This window comes from Dryobates pubescens, chromosome 8, assembly GCF_014839835.1.
Source record: "Dryobates pubescens isolate bDryPub1 chromosome 8, bDryPub1.pri, whole genome shotgun sequence".
In the NCBI taxonomy this organism is placed as follows: Eukaryota; Metazoa; Chordata; class Aves; order Piciformes; family Picidae; genus Dryobates; species Dryobates pubescens.
This window is the reverse complement of record NC_071619.1, coordinates 39,786,156-39,804,275: the sequence shown is the minus strand read 5'-3', so window position 1 is coordinate 39,804,275 and position 18,120 is coordinate 39,786,156. Positions and strand designations below refer to the sequence as shown.

The 18,120-nt window shown below is 48.1% G+C and overlaps 1 protein-coding gene across 1 annotated transcript; it reads right to left on the bottom strand.

The window, feature by feature from the left end:
* Positions 1-944: 944 nt before the first annotated feature.
* On the bottom strand, positions 945-4,810 carry NDUFB4 (NADH:ubiquinone oxidoreductase subunit B4). The gene is made up of 3 exons (XM_054163551.1): positions 4,574-4,810; positions 4,173-4,319; positions 945-1,194 (listed from the first exon to the last, which is right to left on the bottom strand). The coding sequence occupies exons 1-3, from the start codon at positions 4,772-4,774 to the stop codon at positions 1,135-1,137; spliced, it is 408 nt and encodes a 135-aa protein (XP_054019526.1). The 5' UTR covers positions 4,775-4,810; the 3' UTR covers positions 945-1,134.
* Between the last annotated feature and the right edge of the window lie 13,310 nt (positions 4,811-18,120).

Here is an 18,120-nt window from a genome sequence, read left to right as displayed (position 1 = left end):
TTGAAGGGAATCAGTGCTAAGGATTAAAATCCTTGTCTGCTGACTTCTTGTGACTCACACACCAGAACCACAGTGGAAATGCTAGTCACACAGCATGACAACGCTCAGCTCACTGTTTCCAAGGCTGATCTGGCAATTTTATCCAGAGGTTTATTCTAATAATCCAACACAGGGTTGGATTATTCAGGTTTGCATTAGGGAAAACATAAATTAACCCAACTTGCAGACAGCATTCAGGCAGACTCCTGAAGTTACCGTGTCACAGAACTCAGCACTGGGGAGGCCACACCTCCAGTATGGTGTCCAGTTTGGGGCACCTCAATACAAGAGAGATGTCAAGCTGCTGGAAGGAGTGCAGAGGGCAACAAAGCTGGTGATGGGTGTGGAGAACTAAGCTTAACAAAGAGCAACTGAAGGAGCTGGGGCTGTTTAGTTTGAAAAAGGAGACATCATCACTCTCTAGAACTACCTGAAAGGACATCATAGAGACATTGGTGCTGGTCTCTTCTCACAGGTAATTAGCGATAGAACAAGAGGCAATGGCCTCAAACTGCAACAGGTGCACAGGGGATAGCAGGAGTATTTTTTTCACAGGAAGTAGTCAGACATTGGAACAGGCTGCCCAGGGAGGTGGTTTAGTCACCATCCCTGGATTTGTTTAAAGGTCATTTAGATGTGGTGCTTGGGGATATGGTTTAGTAGTGAACTTTGCAGAGTAGGGTCAATGGTCGGATTTGATGATCCCAGAAGTCTTTTCCCACCTGAGCAATTGTGTGACCTTGCCTATTATTTGATCAGGGCAAACAACATAGTCAAGGTGACAACAGGAAGTAATACCTAGTAGGTAAGCAGTGGTTCTTTGGAAACTACTTGGGATTTGTGTAACATTTTACCCTTAAGCCTGTGCTGCTCTAAGAGCAGCAACTCCCACAAGACGGAAGGAGCCTCTGTGTGTAGATCAAAGGAGCACAACGGTAGAATTCAGGACACTCTGTATCTACCTGCACTGTCATTGTTGGAAGATGCAAGATAACCAGCAAACAGTTAAGATTTATTCTTATGAAGGAGAAAGGTCAGCAGACAATACATCTGATTTTATTTATATCTCATGAGCAGCACTGCAATTCCAGGAGCTTAAAATACGCTGAATGGTCGCACGTATGTACCTTCCTGGATACGCTTCTCTCGGCGGTCCTGTGGAAGGAAGCAAACATGCAGCATTAGCCTATTAGAGAAGAATCATAGAAGCAATAAGGTTGGAAGAAACCTCAAAGATCATCAAGTCCAACCTGTCACCCAACACCTTATGACTACTAAACCATGGCACCAAGTGCCACGTCCAATCCCCTCTTGAACACCTCCAGGGACGGTGACTCCACCACCTCCCTGGGCAGCACATTCCAACGGCTAACAACTCTCTCTGTGAAGAACTTTCTCCTCACATCGAGCCTAAACTTCCCCTGGTGCAGCTTGAGACTGTGTCCTCTTGTTGTGGTGCTGGTAGCTTCTAGAGAAGGACTGAGATGAGAGAAAACCAGTCTGGTCCTTCAGCATGAACCACAAGACAGCACCACATAAGGGATTGGACGTGGCACTTGAAGGCATGGATTGGCAGTCATGAGGTCTTGGGTGACAGGTTGGACTTGATGATCTTTGAGGTCTTTTCCAACCTTATTGATTCTATGATTAGAGTCTTTCCCAACCCATATGACTCTGTAAGCACAAGCTCTGCTAACAGCTGTTGTGGTTTAAAGAGTAAAAAAGGGGCAAGCTGTTGGTCTTTTTCATAGCTTCACCTACCAGCTACAGCAGACATGCCCAGCTTGACCTCTCTGCACGTTTAGCTACTCTCTCAGGCCAGCAGAGACCAATTCCTGTGATGTATTTTCCACCAAACTAGATGCACCAGTTAAGTTATACATTCAGCTCCTGCCTCCTCGTTCCAGTTGAATAATCCATTTTAAAGATTTCATTATGGAGAAAGAGCATAACAACTTCCCTACACGTGCCTGTATTCACTGCCAGAACATTTGTATCCCATGCTGCACTCATGTGCCTTCCTGACAGGTATTGTTACGGTGCACAGCTGCTGTAGATACTGACCAGATTCCTTCTGCTGGATAAAACCAGAGGACAAGCTAAAGATTCAGCAATTTATCTTTTGCTTTCCCAGACACACAACAAATATTCATAGAATCACAGTATCAGTCAGGGTTGGAAGGGACCACAAGGATCATCTAGTTCCAACCCCCCTGCCATGGGCAGGGACACCCCACACTAGATCAGTCTGGCCACAGCCTCATCCAGCCTGCTCTTAAACACCTCCAGGGATGGGGCCTCAACCACCTCCCTGGACAACCCATTCCAGGGCTTCACCACTCTCATGGGAAGAACTTCCTCCTCACCTCCAGCCTCAATCTCCCCACCTCCAGCTTCATTCCATTCCCCTTAGCCCTATCACTCCCTGAGATCCTGAGAAGTCCCTCCCCAGCCTTCTTGTAGCCCCCTTCAGATACTGGAAGGCCACAATTAGGTCACCTGGAAGCCTTCTCTTCTCCAGACTGAACAGCCTCAACTCTTTCAGTCTTCTTCAGAGAAAAGAGTGTAACAGTTACTGTGCTTTATATAACACCAGAAAACAATGAAACATCAGGAAACATCAGTAAAAGAACTGCAATAAAGGAAAACAAATTGTCCTGGAGACTACATTCAAGGCTTCAGTTTAAATATTCCCAGGCAATTACATCTGGACTTCACACACAAGAGTTTTATTTTCAGGCACTCACATGCTAAGCCACACTTGGTGGCTAAGCTCAAGTGTGGCTTTAATTACAAAAACAAAACCTGCATGCCAAGATACTGCAGAGATGCTGAAGTCTCTAAAATATACATCAACATGTTTGACATTTCCTAAACCCTCCCTTTTCACTTCATCCTAGCAAACAACACTCCCTATTAATTTTGTGTTTGCACTTCTTGGTTTCTGACTTAATCCATTTTGGGCAAAAGAGGAAACAAAAATGTTTTAACAATAGCTGCAGATTCACTAGCAAAAATATGCCCCTGCCTGCCAGTCACCCAGCATTTTGTTATATAGGTAATTAGATACTTTTCAGAACAGTCTGTCATTGCCCAAATTCTGATGCCCATATTTCAGGTGTGGATAGGATAGAAGAGAATAGAAGAGAATAGAAGAGAATAGAAGAGAATAGAAGAGAATAGAAGAGAATAGAAGAGAATAGAAGAGAATAGAAGAGAATAGAAGAGAATAGAAGAGAATAGAAGAGAATAGAAGAGAATAGAATTAACCAGGTTGGAAAAGACCTTTGATAGCATCAAGTCCAACCTATCACCCAACAGCATGTAATCAACTAAACCATGGCACCAAGCACCCCATCCAGTCTCTTCCTAAACACCTCTAGTGATGGTGACTCCACCAGCTCCTTCTGTTCACCTTCTGTGAACACAGAAGCAACATAAACTTTCCAAAATCTTAAACCTCCAGCTGAGATCAGTGCTACAGAGAGCTTTATTATAGCAGAATATTCTGACTGGGGAAACTCTGACTGGCCATTGTCTTGGGTGCAATACAGTACTCTTAGCACACAAGGACTCTGCAACCAGTTACGAGGCTCTGAGACAGCAGGCTCTGTATCAGCCTTTCTTCTCTCATGGCTTTAATGGTATTAGAATAGAATTAACCAGGTTGGAAAAGACCTTTGAGATCATTGAGTCCAACCTATCACCCAACATCATCTAATCAACTAAACCATGGCACCAAGTGCCTCAGCCAGGCTCTCCTTAAACACCTCCAGAGACGGTGACTCCACCATCTCCCTGGGCAGCACATTCCAATGGCTAACAACTCTCTCTGGGAAGAACTTTCTCCTCACCTCCAGCCCAAACTTCCCCTGGTGCAGCTTGTGACTGTGTCCTCTTGTTCTGGGGCTGGTTGCCTGGGAGAAGAGACCAACCCCCACCTGGCTACAACCTCCCTTCAGGGAGTTGTAGAGAGCAAGAAGGTCTCCCCTGAGCCTCCTCTTCTCCAGGCTAAGCAACTCCAGCTCCCTCAGCCTCTCCAGGTGGAAGAAGATCAGACCAGCTAGCTCTCCTGGCAGAACTACCTTTTACAACGGGTGTTCACCGACGTTCAGTGTTGTCAGCTAACTTACCCTATCAACTTTGAAGAGAACAGCCCAGAAAATGAGAGGGCCTAAAGCATAAACAGCTCCAAAGAAGGACGTCTTGGCTGTCGGGCGGAAAGTCGGGTAGACGTTGTGCGTCCTTGCATAGCTCCAGCGGAGCAAGGCAGGATCTTCCTGGTTTGGAAACAAAACCAACACGGTGAAGCCCCAGGGGTCCTACAGGGGCCCCGCAACTCGGCCCAGGCCTGTCTGCCAGCGAGACGAGGCCTACAAAGTCCCCGGCGGCGGCGGGGAAGGGCGTCAAGGTCACGGGGAGCGCAGCGCCCCGGCCGCTCAAGCGCAGGGCCGCTCAGACGCAGGGCCGAGCCCCGCTCGGGGACACCGCGCACGAGGGGCAAGCCACCCCCCCGCGCCCCCTCCCCACTCACGATGACGGCCGGCGGCTTGGGGTTGTTAAGCTGCAGCTGGTACTGCCGCTTGAGGCGGGCGCGAATAGCCAAGCGCTCGGCCTCGGCACGGCGCTTCTCCGGCGACGCGTCGTAGGTCTCGGGGTCGAGCTCGGCCGGCAGCGAGACGAAGCGGTTGGGCCGGTACGCCTGGGCGGCGGTGGGAGGCGGCCCCGCCGCCATCTTGCTAGCCCCCGGTCGCCGCGCGCGCCGCCCGCCCGCCCCACGCGCAACTGCGGGAGGCGGCGCCAGCCGCGCGCCGCCGCCGCGCCCCCTGCCGGCCCGCGAGGGCGACAGCAGAGCCCGCGGCGACAGCAGCGTCCTGCGCCCTCAGGGGTGGTGGGGGGTCCGGAACGGAGGGCGGTGTCACGCTTTGCAGAGGGGAGATCAAGGCAAGGTTCGTACAGGTCCAACCTCCCTGCCGTGGGCAGGGACGCTTTCCACTAGATCAGGTTGCCCGGAGCCACATCCAGCCTGGCCTTAAAAACCTCCGGGGGTGGGGCGTCTACCACCTCCCTGGGCTGCCTGTGCCAGTGTCTCACCGCCCTCATGGGGAACAACTTCCTAACGTCTAATCTAAACCTACCCTCCTCTAACTTGGGTCCATTCCTTCTAGTTCTGTCACTACCTGACACCCTAAAATGTCCTTCACCAGCTTTCTTGTAGCCCCCTTCAGATACTGGAAGGCCACAATGAGGTCACCTGGGAGCCTTCTCTTCTCCAGACTGAACAGCCCCAGCTCTCTCAGTCTGTCCTCATAGCAGAGCAGCTCCAGCCCTCTGCTCACCTTCGTGGCCCTTCCCTGGACACCTTCCAGCACGTCCATGTATTTCTTGTAGTAGGGTTTCTAGATCTGGACACAATACTCCAGCTGGGGTCTCACTCCAGGTGTAGAGGGACAGAATCACTTCTCTCAACCTGCTGGCAACACTTCCCTTGATGCAACCCAGGAGACGGCTGGCTTTCTGGGTGACAGAGCGCTGGAACAGGCTGCCCAGAGAGGTTGCGGAGTCTCATCCTGTGGAAACTTTCAAAACCCACCTGGACACAGTCCTGTGCAACCTGCTCTAGGTGAACCTGCTTTAGCAAGAGGGTTGGACTAGGTAATCTCCAGAGACCCCTTCCAACCCCTACCATACTGTGAAAGGACCTTCAGGGAAGGCAGAGCTGAGGTGCCAGGAGTGCTGTGCTGCGCTGAGGGAGGACGCGGTGGCCACTGCTACGCAGACTGTGTGCACTGAAACAAAGTATTACTTCAGTGGTGTGTCACAGATGGGCTGGAAGTGGCAACATCCTACTGTTCCTGACTTTCAGCTTCAAATCATAGAATACATAGAATACATAGAATAAACCAGGTTGGAAGAGACCTTCAAGATCATCGCGTCCAACCCATCAACCAATCCAACACCGCCCAAGCAACTAACCCACGGCACCAAGCACCCCATCAAGTCTTCTCCTAAAAACCTCCAGTGATGGCGACTCCACCACCTCCCCAGGCAGCCCATTCCAATGTGCAATCACTCTTTCTGTATAGAACTTTTTTCTAACATCCAGCCTGAACCTCCCCTGGCGCAGCCTGAGACTGTGTCCTCTTGTTCTGGTACTGCTTGCCTGGGAGAAGAGACCAACATCCGTCTGTCTACAACCTCCCTTCAGGTAGTTGTAGAGAGTAATAAGGTCACCCCTGAGTCTCCTCTTCTCCAGGCTAAGCAACCCCAGCTCCCTCAGCCTCTCCTCGTAGGGCTTATGTTCCAAACCCCTCACCAACTTTGTGATTCTTTCTGATTCTTTAACCAAGGCCAGGCTGGTTGGGTAGGCAGCCAGATAACCTTCAGGATTATTGCGCGGTGACTCACTGCCCTGATAAAGTTTATTGACAGCTTCACAAATTGCCCTCTGCAGATGAATACAAGGTGAAGAAAGCCTGAAGGTTTTGGCTTCAGGATGTTTCTGCCCCCTCAACATGAAGTGCTTTGTTCTCCAGAGCCATAAAAAATGTAGGGAAGTTGTCTTTCTGGAAACAAACTTGCCAGGAAACAAGTTTTCTGCCGCTTCTTCTTCTTTGGGTGTACAAAACCATGACAGCAGTTATGCTGACTGGAATCAAGGAAGTTTAAGGCTGTTTATATACATTTAGAACCTCATCTACTCTGGAGTAACTCTTCAGACTCAGGGCATGTTGGACAAGGGATCACAGCTTGCTCCTAAGCACGCCTAGAATAATATCATTGACTTTATTTAAGATAACAGAGCAGAAGCTTGGCCTTGCATCTTTTGATTCCACTCTTCTTTTACCTAAGCACTTGGATAACAGATCATCTCCTGTTGGTCTGAGCACCTAGTTAGGAACTAGGGCTCTGTAATTTGATTCCAGCAGGATGAATCAGGAGTTGGATATTCCTAGAGTTTGTATGCCTTGAGCACACCCACAGAGCAGGAAAGTGCTTTTCCCTCTCTAAAGCACAAGCCTGCTGTCCTCTCAGAAACTATTTCCCAGTGCTTCTCCAGCTTTCCCACCCTCATATTCTTCACAAACACGTGGCTGCTGATCCAAGTGAAACCCAAGCTGCTTCATTCATAGTCAGCTCTCAAGAACATACTTACACACCCTGTTGCTTTGTTTCCCAGGGCTTTCAGCTAAGGACAGTAGTTTCTGCTGCAGGGAACAATTCACTCCTTTTACTCTCTCTTTTTTGTGACCATCAGATTTAGTGCACTCTGTGTCTCCAGCTCCACGATTATCTCTCTCCATAATCAGCATGTGGAGAGCTACTTTAGCAGCATGGTACATATACCAGCAGCACTGCCATGTGGTACTCCAATGGTACTTTCATCTCAGAGGGTTTCCAAAGACTTGGCAGCCTGTGTTTCCCTGCTCATGACCAGCCTGCTTATTAAACAGCTGTTCCTCCCTGCTCTCTCTTATTTCTTAAGAAATCATAGAATCAATAAGGTGGGAAAAGACCTCAAAGATTATCAAGTCCAACCTATCACCCAACATCTCATGACTAACTAAACTATGGCACCCGTGTTGAACACCTCCAGGGACGGTGATTCCACCACCTCCTTCTTAAACTGAGGGGCCTAGAACTGGACACAGGACTCAAGGTGTGGCCTAACCAGTGCTGAGTACAGGGCAGAATGACCTGCCTGCTCCTGCTGGCCACCCTGTTCCTGATGCAGGCCAGGATGCCATTGGCCCTCTTGGCCACCTGGGCACACTGCTGGCTCATGTTCAGCCAGCTGTCAATCAGTACCCCTAGGTCTCTTTCTGCCTGGCTGCTCTCCAGCCACCCTGACCCCAGCCTGCAGCACTGCATGGGGTTGTTGTGACCAAAGTGCAGCACCTGGCACTTGGACTTGTTGAATGCCATCCTGTTGGACTCTGCCCATCTGTCCACCTGGCAAGGTCCCTCTGCAGAGCTCTCTTACCCTCTGACAGATCAGCTCCTGCTCCCAGCCTGGTGTCATCTGTACATTTACTGATGATGACACATGCAGCCTTGAAACAGAGATTCCTGTCAGGAGCAGGGGTGCAGCTTGGATTAGTTTACTGGGTAGGGGTAGCTGTTCTGTGGGAAATGGTGGGCATTTTCCTCCCCTTTGTTGCATCACAGAATGGAACAGCAAAACTCCTGACCCTGCAGATCTCCAAAAGTACTTTGAGACAGCCAGTGGCTTTTCCCACAATCTGCTGGCTCCTGAGTCTGTCTGTAATTGTGTGGGATAGTTTCTGTGAGCAGAAGCAAATATGGCCTTGAGGTGAAGTCACTTGGCAAAGGCAGTGGGTTCAGCTCCCAGCCCTGCTGCAGACTCTTTGCGATCTCATCTGTGCAGGTCCAAGCTGTGCCTTCTCCCTCTCCTTGGAGCTCACAGCTGCGGGTGTGCATGCTTAGCCTGCAAACAGTGCTGAAATTAATTCTACTGGGAGTGAAACAGAAGGTGCAAAGCTACATTTCCATTAATAATGCAATGTACTGTACTAGAAATCCGAGCAGCCAGCCACTATGCTGAAAACCCCTTTGCATTTCCTCTCTAATCACTAACTCTTCTTCCCTCCCTAAGGATCAAGTTGCCCACAGGGATTCTTTTCTGAGAGGTGTCATTGGTTCCAGGAGAAGCATATTCTCAAGCCTGTTCATGGCAGTATGTTGTTTCCACTCCTCCAGAGGTGGGTTTGAGCATTTTCTTCTATTGGTAACAAGCCATGTCTCTGACTTGAAAACAGCACTGTTCAGCAGAAGCCCAAGACAGCAACAGTAAGTGATGAAACCTTGCATAAAGCAATGCAGGACAAAGACAGAAATACTCTGATTTTTTAAACATTGTTGCTGACAGGAGGTGCTGCACACAGGGAGAAATGCTGCAGTGACAAGCCAGACTCCTGTGCAGATCTCCTGCATCGTATATTGAGATGCTTGAACATGTCCAGAGAATGGCAATGAGGCTGGGGAGAGGCCTCGAGCACAGCCCTGTGAGGAGAGGCTGAGGGAGCTGGGGTTGCTTAGCCTGGAGAAGAGGAGGCTCAGGGGAGACCTTCTTGCTGTCTACAACTACCTGAAGGGAGGGTGCAGCCAGGAGGGGGTTGGTCTCTTCTCCCAGGCAATCAGCACCAGAACAAGAGGACACAGTCTCCAGCTGTGCCAGGGGAAGTTTAGGCTGGAGGTGAGGAGAAAGTTCTTCACTGAGAGAGCTGTTAGCCATTGGAATGTGCTGCCCAGGGAGGTGGTGGAGTCCCCATCCCTGGAGGTGTTCAAGAGGGGATTGGATGTGGTACTTGGTGCCATAGTTTAGTTAGGCATGAGGTGCTGGGTGACAGATTGGACTTGATGATCTTTGAGGTCTTTTCCAACCTTATTGATTCTATGATTCCAAGATACTGACCTTCACTTTAGACCTATGTGATTTTGTTGGTGACTGCAGTTGTTCTGCATATAGTTGTTCAACTATATGCAGAAAGTCACATCTTCTCAGAGTGGCCAGACTAAGTGACTCTGTTCTTCAAGTGAATTAAAGAATTAATCTCAACCACAGACCTGTCTTCCCATCAATTGTGCATGATGCCTTCAGAAGAGGTTGAGTGTGCTGTCACCTCAAAAAATACTTGTGCCTGTCAAATGTGTGCAGGGTGCTTGCAGTTCCCCTGTTTGCATCAGCTGTCAGGCTGGTTCAACACACTGGTGGACTCTGTTTTGAATTCTTACTGAGCTTTTGCAAGGAAAGCAAATTGGAGAATGGGAGAAGCTGACAAAATCGCTCATCTGACAAGAAGGTTCTTATCAGATATCCCTTGTGTCTAATCACTTCTCCCAGGTCTCTTCTCCCAGGCAAGCAGCACCAGAACAAGAGAACACAGTCTCAAGCTGCGCCAGGGGAAGTTTAGGCTGGAGGTGAGGAGAAAGTTCTTCCCAGAAAGAGTAATTGGCCATTGGAATGTGCTGCCCAGGGAGGTGGTGGAGTCACCATCCCTGGAGGTGTTCAAGAGGGGATTGGATGTGGCACATGAAGCCATGGTTTAGTTAGTCATGAGGTGTTGGGTGACAGGTTGGACTTGATGATGTCTGAGGTCTTTTCCAACCTTATTCATTCTATGATTCTAATTCCCACCTATACCAGGCAAGAAGGGTCACTTGGTTCCTGTTCCATACAAGTGAATGAATACTAATGTGTGTGCCACCTTCTGAGGGCAGTGAGTATCAGGCATCCATCTGCATGGGTACATCCATGGTAAAAAGCATAGTAGATACAGAAAGGGAGCAGTGTAAAAGTTCTAGGACACAGTATAGTTTATCTGGCTTCAGGACAGCTGTGTCTGATTGCAGCATAGAGCTATGTGAATTGTCCAGGTAAATGCAATTCATTCTGCTGAAGTCCCTCTTTATCTTTAACTTGCAGTTGCTTAAAGGAAAGCTGGCATGCAAAGGAAGGAGTTAACATGGTTAGGGGGATTATGAATAGTTCAATTACAGCCAACAGGCCACCCATAAATGTGTATCAAATGTTGAGCTCAGCAGGAGTTCCTTACAAAACTGGGACACTTAATGAGTCATAAAAGTGCCAGGAATAATGAGAGACAGCATTAACCAAACCATTTCTGTCTCTCCTGGGCTTGTCCAGAGATGGTAACAAGAAGCCCTCTGCTGTTTCAGCTTTTCCTGATGAAATAAATTTTTTCTCTTGCACTGAATTAGAGCTGTGGCTGAGCTGCCTGAGCCAGGGAGCTGGTGCTCCCTGGGAGGCTCTGGTGGGAGAAGGAGAAGCTGGCCAGAGCCATCTGTTCTCCATTCCTTTGCAGGTCAGGATTTCATAATATAATTTTCCTAGCTCTCCCTCTGCTTCCAGCTCCTTGCAGGAGAGGTGATTAATAATCACTCAGTGCTGAAGAACGAGAGATGAAGAGGTCTTAGAACAAAGTATGGTGGCAGTTAGAAAGCTGAATTTCTGAGGGTAAGTCCTATTACTGGCTAAGTGTTAGGAGTGCTCAACCAGCCAATGAGTAATGTTATTCCTAGGCTTCCCCTCACATTGGCTGTCAGGAGCCAGAGTGCATGAGAAAGCTGTCATTGCCCTGACCCTCCATCACCTCTAGGTCCAGAAACAGTGTTGAAGATCAGCCCCTTGGCCTTAGCTGTGCCTAAGCTGTGTCTGCTCTGTGTTCTGTCTATCCTTGGACCACAGTGCATCAAGGTCCCACCTTGACCTCAGACATTCCTTGTCACTTTAGCCTTGCCTGGACATCACTGAACTGTGGCTGATTGTTGTTATTTCCACTGGACCTGCACAGATCACATTGTTTGGCTTCCAGCTCTCTTTTCCCTGTGGAGCAGCCCAGTCTTGCCATTCTTGGACTGCACTGTCACTCATGGAGCAGTGCTCAACCTCATGACCATGGGGAGCATATGTGGCACCAACAGTGGACTTGTACTGATGCCAGCAAAAATTCAAAAAGCAGCTGCTAACAAGAATCAGAGAGAGGAAACTCAAGTGCTGCAGGAAATGTCTCACACAGGGTAAGGGGAGGCACCCTTTCTGGCCTGCTGCTCCTGACACACATCACTGCCAGAAGGCTTTTTCTCCATTCCTCCCAAGGTGTTTTGCTCTGCCCACAAAAGAAAGGACAGATCTGCCTTGTTCAGGGGAGTCTGAGCTTGGGGAAAGTAGCAGTGCCTGCTGTGAACTCTGCTTGCATGATGAACAAGATGCTTCCAGACTTAGTTTGGGGGAAAAGACAATGGAAGTCAGAATGGGATGTGTTGGAGGACTACAAAGAGGTGGTTCAAACAGCCAGGGATCAGGATAGCAAAGCAAAAGTGCAGATAGAATTAAGCATGGCTAGGGACATAGAATAGAATACACTTAACCAGGTTGGAAAAGACCTTTGAGATTGAATCCAACCTATCACCCAACACCATCTAATCACCTAAACCATGGCACCAAGCACCCCATCCAGTCTTTTCCTAAATACCTCCAGTGATGGTGACTCCACCACCTCCCTGGGCAGCACATTCCAATGGCCAATCTCTCTTGCTGGGAAGAATTTCTTCCTAACATCCAGCCTAAACCTCCCCTGGTGCAGTTTGAGACTGTGTTCTCTTGTTCTGGTGCTGCTTGCTTGATAGAAGAGACCAAATCCCTCCTGGCTACAACCTCCTTTCAGGTAGTTGTAGAGAGCAAGAAGGTCTCCCCTGAGCCTCCTCTTCTCCAGGCTAAGCAACCCCAGCTTCCTCAGCCTCTCCTCACAGGGCTGTGCTCAAGGCCTCTCCCCAGCCTCGTTGCCCTTCTCTGGACACGTTCAAGTGTCTCAATGTCCTTCTTAAACTGAAGGGCCCAGAACTGGACACAGGACTCAAGGTGTGTCCTCTTACCATAAACATGTCTGAGAGGATGTGAGGCATCCCCTGGAGATCCTGTCTTTCCTCACGAGGTGGGGAAAGAATCTACTTTATCCCAGATGCTCTCCAGCCCCCAGGGTATGTAATGTGTCATAGTGCCATGGCTCATGTAGCTTAAGGCCAAATCTTATACATGCTTTATTGCACCTGGAGAGCATTCCTCCAGGTTCTGTCAAAACCATGGGTGAAACCTTGGACTTGCTGACAGCAAAGCAGAGCCCTGTGAAAAACGGCTCTGCCCCCCAAAGCCATCTGATTCCTTGCGACATCTCACTTGAAGTTCTCTCATGGGTTTAGCTGGATTTCCTTCCACAAACAAAATCAGAACATGAGGAAAAGGCTACTGTGTGAGGATCCAGCCAGGAGGGGCCAGTGAGAATTTAATCCTCACTGACATGCCCACTCCTGCTCCTCATGACAGGAATACAGTGCACCAAGTGCCAGGGACTCAGCATGTCCAGGTGGGGTTCGCTCACTTTGTGGGGTCATCCAGTTCAAAATTCCTTCACAACCCCAAATGATTTTTTTTAAGTGGAAAAGGAACAGGACTTTATAGACAATAACTCCCTAAGAAGTCACAAATTTCTCCTTTGTGCAGGAAGATGCCTTGATCAGCCTTGAAGGAGAGGCAACTCTATCAGACATAGAAAGAGATACTCACTTTATTTTGCTCAAATTCTGCAGCTCAAATTTTACTGCAAGTCTTTGGGAGCACCCTGTGAAGCAGACCATTGGTATGAGTAAAATATGTTGGTAGGGACATGCTGAATTCAGTGTGACTCTCTGGCAATCTGTGTATTGCAGTGGGGAAGTGCTTGGTTGTGGCAATGCAGAGTGGGGGTTGGCTTTTCTCCAGGTAAAGGACAGAATACAAATGAGGCTGTTGCTGCAGAATGCCAACTAGTGGGAAATATAGGCAGTGGCCAGCCTGGGTATTTCAATGCTCAGGAAACAAACAATCAAACAAAAACAGGGGGGAAAAAACCACCCACCTTAAACTTCTGACCTGCAGAGATAGGATGTCAGAGCATCAGAGCAGCTCTTTCCTTGGGCTCTTACTATCATTGCACAAATCAGGAACTTTAGCTAAAGAAGAAATATCCCTTAGCACTGCAGAACCCTGTATCTACCAGGTTTCATCTGCCTTGCTGGGGAGACTGGGTAAGGCAGCTGGCAAGGTTAAAAATTGCCTCCTAAATTAATGTCTCCATACTTCTCTTGATAACCTCTTAGCAGCAAGGCTTGCTCCTTGAATAAACCATTTCTGTTTACAGTGCTATGAGTCACTGATCCAGCCAAAGTAACTGTGATTTGCAGCTCCTGAAGGAAAGATTTCTACCTCTGTTGTGACACAGAGTTCCTTTAGACAGTCCCTTTAGACACTGCTTTCCCTGCTCTCCTACTGCCCCTCACTCCATTCCCTTACAGCCATATGCTTCCCCTCTGCATACCTGCAGATGTTTTTGCCCTACTAAACCCTTTACTCCCACATTCCCACCACTGCTGAGGGACTCTACTCCTTGAATGTACTTCAACTTCCTCAGCCTTCAGTTGCTGCTCAGTCTTCTCCCTGCTCTCTCCTCAGCATATCCTACACATTTTCTCCCAGGCATCTTCAGAAGAAGGTCCTGCCATGGTGGCAACCACTTGCAAAATGCTTAGCAGATATAGTAATTGCCAACCTTCTGGTACTCTGCTTTCCTTTATCCTTGTCTCTGGAGCAGAGGTATTCATATTCTTACTACTTTGTTTTCATGTACTTTAGAATCCTCCTGTGGCCTGAAGCCAAGGGAAGTGCAAGCAGCCATCACAGAATCACAGAACTGTTTTGGTTGGAAAAGAGCTCTAAGATAATTGAGTGCAACCATTATGTAAGTACCAATGCTGGTGCTAAACCATGTTCCCCAGCACATCTCTGCATCTTTGAAACACCTCCAGGGATAATGATACAATCACCTCCTTGTGGAGCTTATTCCAGTGTTTGAGGACCATCTCAGTCAGGAAGTTTCTTCTAATAGCCAAATTAAACCTCTGTTGTGGCAACTTGAAGCCATTTCCTGTCCTCCTATCACTCCTTACTACAGAGAAGAGACCAACACCCACCTCACCACAACCTCCTTTCAGGGACTTGTAGAAAGGAAGATCTCTTAGCTTCATTTCCCCCAGATTAAACAATCCCAGTTCCCTCATCTGCTCAGCACATGAGGGCAGATTGAACTCAGTTTCTGCAGCAAGCCTTGCAGTTTTACAGACCAGTGACACACTGAAGGCACATCCTTCTCTGCAGAAATGCCTTGCATTGCTAATTCTTCCTTACTTTGTGTGTTGTTGTACTGGCAGGAATGAGTTTGCCTTTTCTCAGGCCCAGGCCTGGTTACCCCACCTTTTGTTACTGTGTTGGAACTGGCTGCAAGTTGCTCCACAGAGACAGTTTCCTCACGGCATGGTCCCTCAGTCACTTCAGTGACTAGAGCTGCCCATGGCATGTGGTCACAAACTGAATGAGTCCAAGGGAAACGGCCCAGCCTAGTGCTGGCATGTCTGTGTCAGTCTCTCATATCTGTCTCAGATGCCTCTTCAGCTGAACCCATCAATAGGGAGCCTGCATTTCTCCATAATTTCCCTGGGGACTGAACACATCCCATCAGCTGAAAGAACAAGGGCAGTGACTCACCACCCAGCCTGCCTCATTCTTTCCAGGATAGTCCTTCCCACAGGAGAAGCTAAAATGCCCAAATCAATTTGTCTCAAATCCAAATGAAGTTTTGCAATATGATAAACCACTCACTTTGCCCACACCACCAAAGTCAAACCACTTTTTATTTACAGTTGTGGACTGACTCCTCCCAGCACAGAGCATGACACCATTTCCTATCCTTTTGCTTTGCCCTGTGGGGCTACCTACATCAGCTCCTTGACCAACTCCTTGTTTTGCTTCACTGTATGAAGAGCAGGAAAACTGAGCCACCAATGTCAAAAACCTCCTGTATATTTTTTAAGACAAGTGAAATGATGACATCCCCTCCTGACCACAGTGCTGCCCTTTTGCCAGACAATGACAGAAAAGGGCTTTCTGGCCTATAGAGCATTCTCAAAGCAGAGTTACCTCGATCTGTACCCTCTCAGTTCTGACAGCAGTCAAGCAAATCATTTCAGTTGAGACTTTATAGGGTTTTATCATAGTTCCTCACAGTGTGACACCTATGAATACCACTGTCCCTATCTTTCAAATGCATGTGTATTGCACCTGGCCCAACCTTCATCAAACTGTGTTGGGTTTGGGCTGAGCTGGAGTTAATTCTCCTCAAAGCATGCTTCTAGTGCTGTGCTTTGCAGTGCTCTAGCTGAGTGTTGATGACACACCAGTGTTTTGGCTGCTCCTGACCCCAGACTGTGCTTTTCCAACATTTCCCCACCCCTAGAGTCTGCTGAGGGGACCCAGCCAAGCCAGCTGACCCAAACTGGCCAAAGGGATATTCCATGCTGTGGGATGTCAGCTCAGATATAAGAGCAAAGGGAAAGAAGGAAGCTGGGGGGGGGATTTGTCCATGGTGTCTGTCCTCCAGAGGAACCATTAAGCGTAGAGAAAGGCAACAAAGCTGGGGAGGGGTTTGGAGCACAGCCCTGTGAGGAGAGGCTGAGGGAGCTGGGGTTGCTTAGCCTGGAGAAGAGGAGGTTCAGGGGAGACCTTATTGCTCTCTACAACTATCTGAAGGGAGGTTATAGCCAAGTGGGGGTTGGTCTCTTCTCCCAGGCAACCAGCACCAGAACAAGAGGACACAGTCTCAAGCTGTGCCGGGGGAGGTTTAGGCTGGATGTTAGGAAGAAATTCTTCCCAGCAAGAGAGATTGGCCATTGGAATGTGCTGCCTGGGGAGGTGGTGGAGTCACCATCACTGGAGGTGTTTAGGAAGAGACTGGATGAGGCACTTGGTGCCATGGTTTAGTTGATTAGAAGGTGTTGGGTGATAGGTTGGACTTGATGATCTCAAAGGTCTTTTCCAACCTGGTTAATTCTATTCTAGTCTAGTCTAGTCTAGTCTATATTCTATTCTATTCTATTCTATTCTATTCTATTCTATTCTATTCTATTCTATTCTATTCTATTCTATTCTATTCTATTCTATTCTATTCTATTCTATTCTATTCTATTCTATTCTATTCTATTCTATTCTATTCTATTCTACTCTATTCTATTCTATTCTACTCTATTCTATTCTACTCATTGGAAGAGATAAAGGACTTAAACTAGTTGTACCGAAACAATCTCTCTCTCTTCTCTCTTCCTTGGGCTGGGAGATACTAACTTGCATCTGCTTGACCTTGGCTGCACTGCTTTTGTTGTGATTGGTATTGACTTCTCTGCTTCTGTCTCTTGTCCCTTTTATACAGGGGGGTAAGTGGGATGCAGGGAAGGGAGAAGCTAGTAGCTTCCCCTGCTCTTTGGCCAGGGGGGGTCTTTCTGCTGTTCATTAATTGTAAATACCTGTAAACATTGTAACTCCTGTATATTTTGTACATATTCTTTGCATTCCATTGTAGAGAGTCATTTTGCTTATGGATACAGCTTTCATTTGCTTCCAGCTGAGCTGGTCTGGCAAATTTAATGTTGGGAGGGGAATTTCAACCCACCACAGTTTTGAACCAAAAAGAAAATTCCCAGAGGGAAAAACACCAAAGCTTTATAATATAAGCACTTAACCAGAGTAGAGCTGTGATCAGTAATGCTTCTACACCTTCATTCTTAACCCTGAGCTGCTACCAAAATACTAATTACTTGAAAGAAGCTGCAGTGCCATTGCTCCCACAGCAAATTCCTGTTGCTTCTGTGCTAGGCATCTGGTTCAGAAAATAACATTGGGGTTGCAGCAGAGGTCTTCCAGCTGCTATGTAACTTTCCCAAAGCAAACAACCTAGGGGGGGAAATGAGAATACAGGATCCTCACTTACACAGAGCCTTCTCTTCACTGCAGGAAACACTGAATATATTAGGGCTCCAGCTGAGCTGATGCAGAGCTCTGAGGATTCATGAAGAGAAGTCCCTGACAGAGGATTCTGGTGGGTGTTTGTTGACAAAGAAAGGCTGGGATCTCATCAGAAGTGCAATAAAGGACATATCAGCAGAAAGGACAAGCTGGTGTGTTGGCCCTGCAAAAAAGCACAAAGTAAGAAGGCCAAAAGCCATCTCCCTCTGCTTGGTCTGGGAGCCAATACCTGTTGTAAAGATGCAGCACGTGGGAGGGCTGGGAACAGCAGCGAATGCACTGCCAGGCCCCGGACTTGGCAGGTTATTAATGTCAACACATGTCAAAACCCCATCTGATGATGGGGTCAGAACTCATTCTTAAGGCTGCTTTGAGAGGCCCATGCACAACAAAAGAGTGAGTAGGAGTTCTGCACTGTTCCTTCAAGGCAGAAGAGCTCTCAGCAGGGCAGGGCTGTGCAGCCCTACTGCCTGCTGGGGAATGCCAAGAGGCTTTGTACATGAAATCATAGAATCACAAAATGCTGTGGGCTGGAAGGGACCTTTAAAGGTCATCTAGTTCAACCCCCTGCAGGGGAAACAGACATCTTTCACTACACTGAGTCACTCAGTGCCTGGTCCAACCTGACCTTGAATGCTTCCAGAGATGGGGCT